The 1,770-nt window shown below is 30.6% G+C and overlaps 1 protein-coding gene across 1 annotated transcript; it reads left to right on the forward strand.

Annotated features, from left to right (window-relative positions):
* The first annotated feature begins 470 nt into the window (after window positions 1-470).
* Window positions 471-1,207, forward strand: LOC113756902 (protein SRG1-like). The gene is made up of 2 exons (XM_027300373.1): window positions 471-722; window positions 1,116-1,207. Exons 1-2 carry the CDS (start codon window positions 483-485, stop codon window positions 1,185-1,187), a joined length of 312 nt encoding a protein of 103 aa, XP_027156174.1. The 5' UTR covers window positions 471-482; the 3' UTR covers window positions 1,188-1,207.
* The last annotated feature ends 563 nt before the right edge of the window (window positions 1,208-1,770 follow it).

Consider the following 1,770-nt stretch of genomic DNA (forward strand, 5'->3'; position numbering starts at 1 on the left):
ATAATTGTGAAATCTAAATTTCATTTTTTTAATTAATCTTACCAAAGTAGCATATGATCAGGTTTGAGGTTGGTTAATTTACCAAAAATTAGAATATACAATTAAACGTTATGAACATAATATTAAGGAAAATTTCCAAAATTCCTTTAGTCTTTTATTAACCTTAACAAAAGTAAGTATGTTTGTCCAAGAACTATAACATGTCACTAAGGAAACATCTTTCGAATATCTAAGTATATAAAGTGTGATTTGAATCTGTGGTGCTAAAATTTTGTGTCATCTTTTACATTATCTCTAAAAATTTCAAAATGTAAAACCAAATTTTAGTAAAATAACTTTTACAACTAAATATCAGTTATACTATTTACACATATGACACATATAAAGTGTGCCTTGATCACGAATTGATATCAATTGCAACTTGGAGCTACGTATATATATATATATATATATATTGGTAGAGATTTACACAAACCACAAACATGGAATCTGGTATGATAAATTTGGGAAGCTCTCTAAAAGTACCCTATCTTCAAGAGTTAGCTAAGGAGAAATTTGCATCAGTTCCACCCCGATACATACGACCTGATCCAACCAAACTTCATGGGGTCTCCACAGAGGAAATCCCAGTAATTGACATGCAAAGGTTGCTTTCTGATGAATCAGTGAATCCAGAGCTTGAAAAGTTGCATTTTGCCTGCAAAGAATGGGGCATCTTCCAGGTTTGTCATTTTGTATTTGTATATGCATATATTAGGTATTGTTGTTGACCTAATAATGGAGTCTGATTGTAATAGTATTTGCTCAAAATCTACTAGTCATTTCAATTTGGTTTTTACCACAACTTTAACTTACTTTCAAGGGAATAAAATAATTCTGAAATATTTATTATGTTAATAACTATGACTTTTCAGGACTGTAGGTAAATGATATATCTTGCCACAAGTTTTTTTTTCATATTGAAATGTTTCTTTTCTTGTAATTATCCAGAAATTTTATGTCAAAAGCAAGCATGCCTACCCTAATATATGAACTCATTTGGTTTTCTCTAGTAGTAGTACATAATGCATGACTAGAATGTACAAATAATTAGTGACTGTACAATTTGTCACCAGCTGATTAATCATGGAGTGAGCTCTTCATTAGTGGACAAACTGAAACTAGAGATGCAAAAGTTTTCAATTTGACGATTGAAGAGAAGGAGATTTGCCCAGGAACCGGGCGATGTAGAAGGATATGGACAGGCCTTTGTTGTATCGGAGGAACAAAAACTTAACTGGGGTGACATGCTATTCATGGTCGCTCTGCCAAGTCACTTGAGAAAACCTCATTTACTTCCCAACCTTCCTCTTCCATTCAGGTACAAGAAAATTTGCACACACATTCATATCATTGTATTTAGGGTGCATTTGATAAAATTGAAGTATGAAAACTGAAATTTGAATCTATTAAATTATTGAATTATTAAGTATTAAATCAAATACGTTTGAGTGTATATCACATTCGATGATAAGTGAAAAGTTTATCATTTATTTTTTATAGCAAGTTTTGCCTAAAAAATTTAATGGCACTTAATTAATTCAGATGTTCAATTTTTGGTTATCAAATGTATCTGAATATATTAAGATCTAAATACATTAAGTTTAAATGATGAATTGTGTTGTCAAACACATGAGGACTATAGTAACATCACACACAGTATAACTTTTGAAAGTCATAAGCGTCTAAAATTCTCTACACTTGTCTAAAATTTTAAAATTTTGTGGGTGA

The sequence above is a fragment of the Coffea eugenioides genome, unplaced genomic scaffold (assembly GCF_003713205.1).
Source record: "Coffea eugenioides isolate CCC68of unplaced genomic scaffold, Ceug_1.0 ScVebR1_2525;HRSCAF=3569, whole genome shotgun sequence".
Taxonomy (NCBI): Eukaryota; Viridiplantae; Streptophyta; class Magnoliopsida; order Gentianales; family Rubiaceae; genus Coffea; species Coffea eugenioides.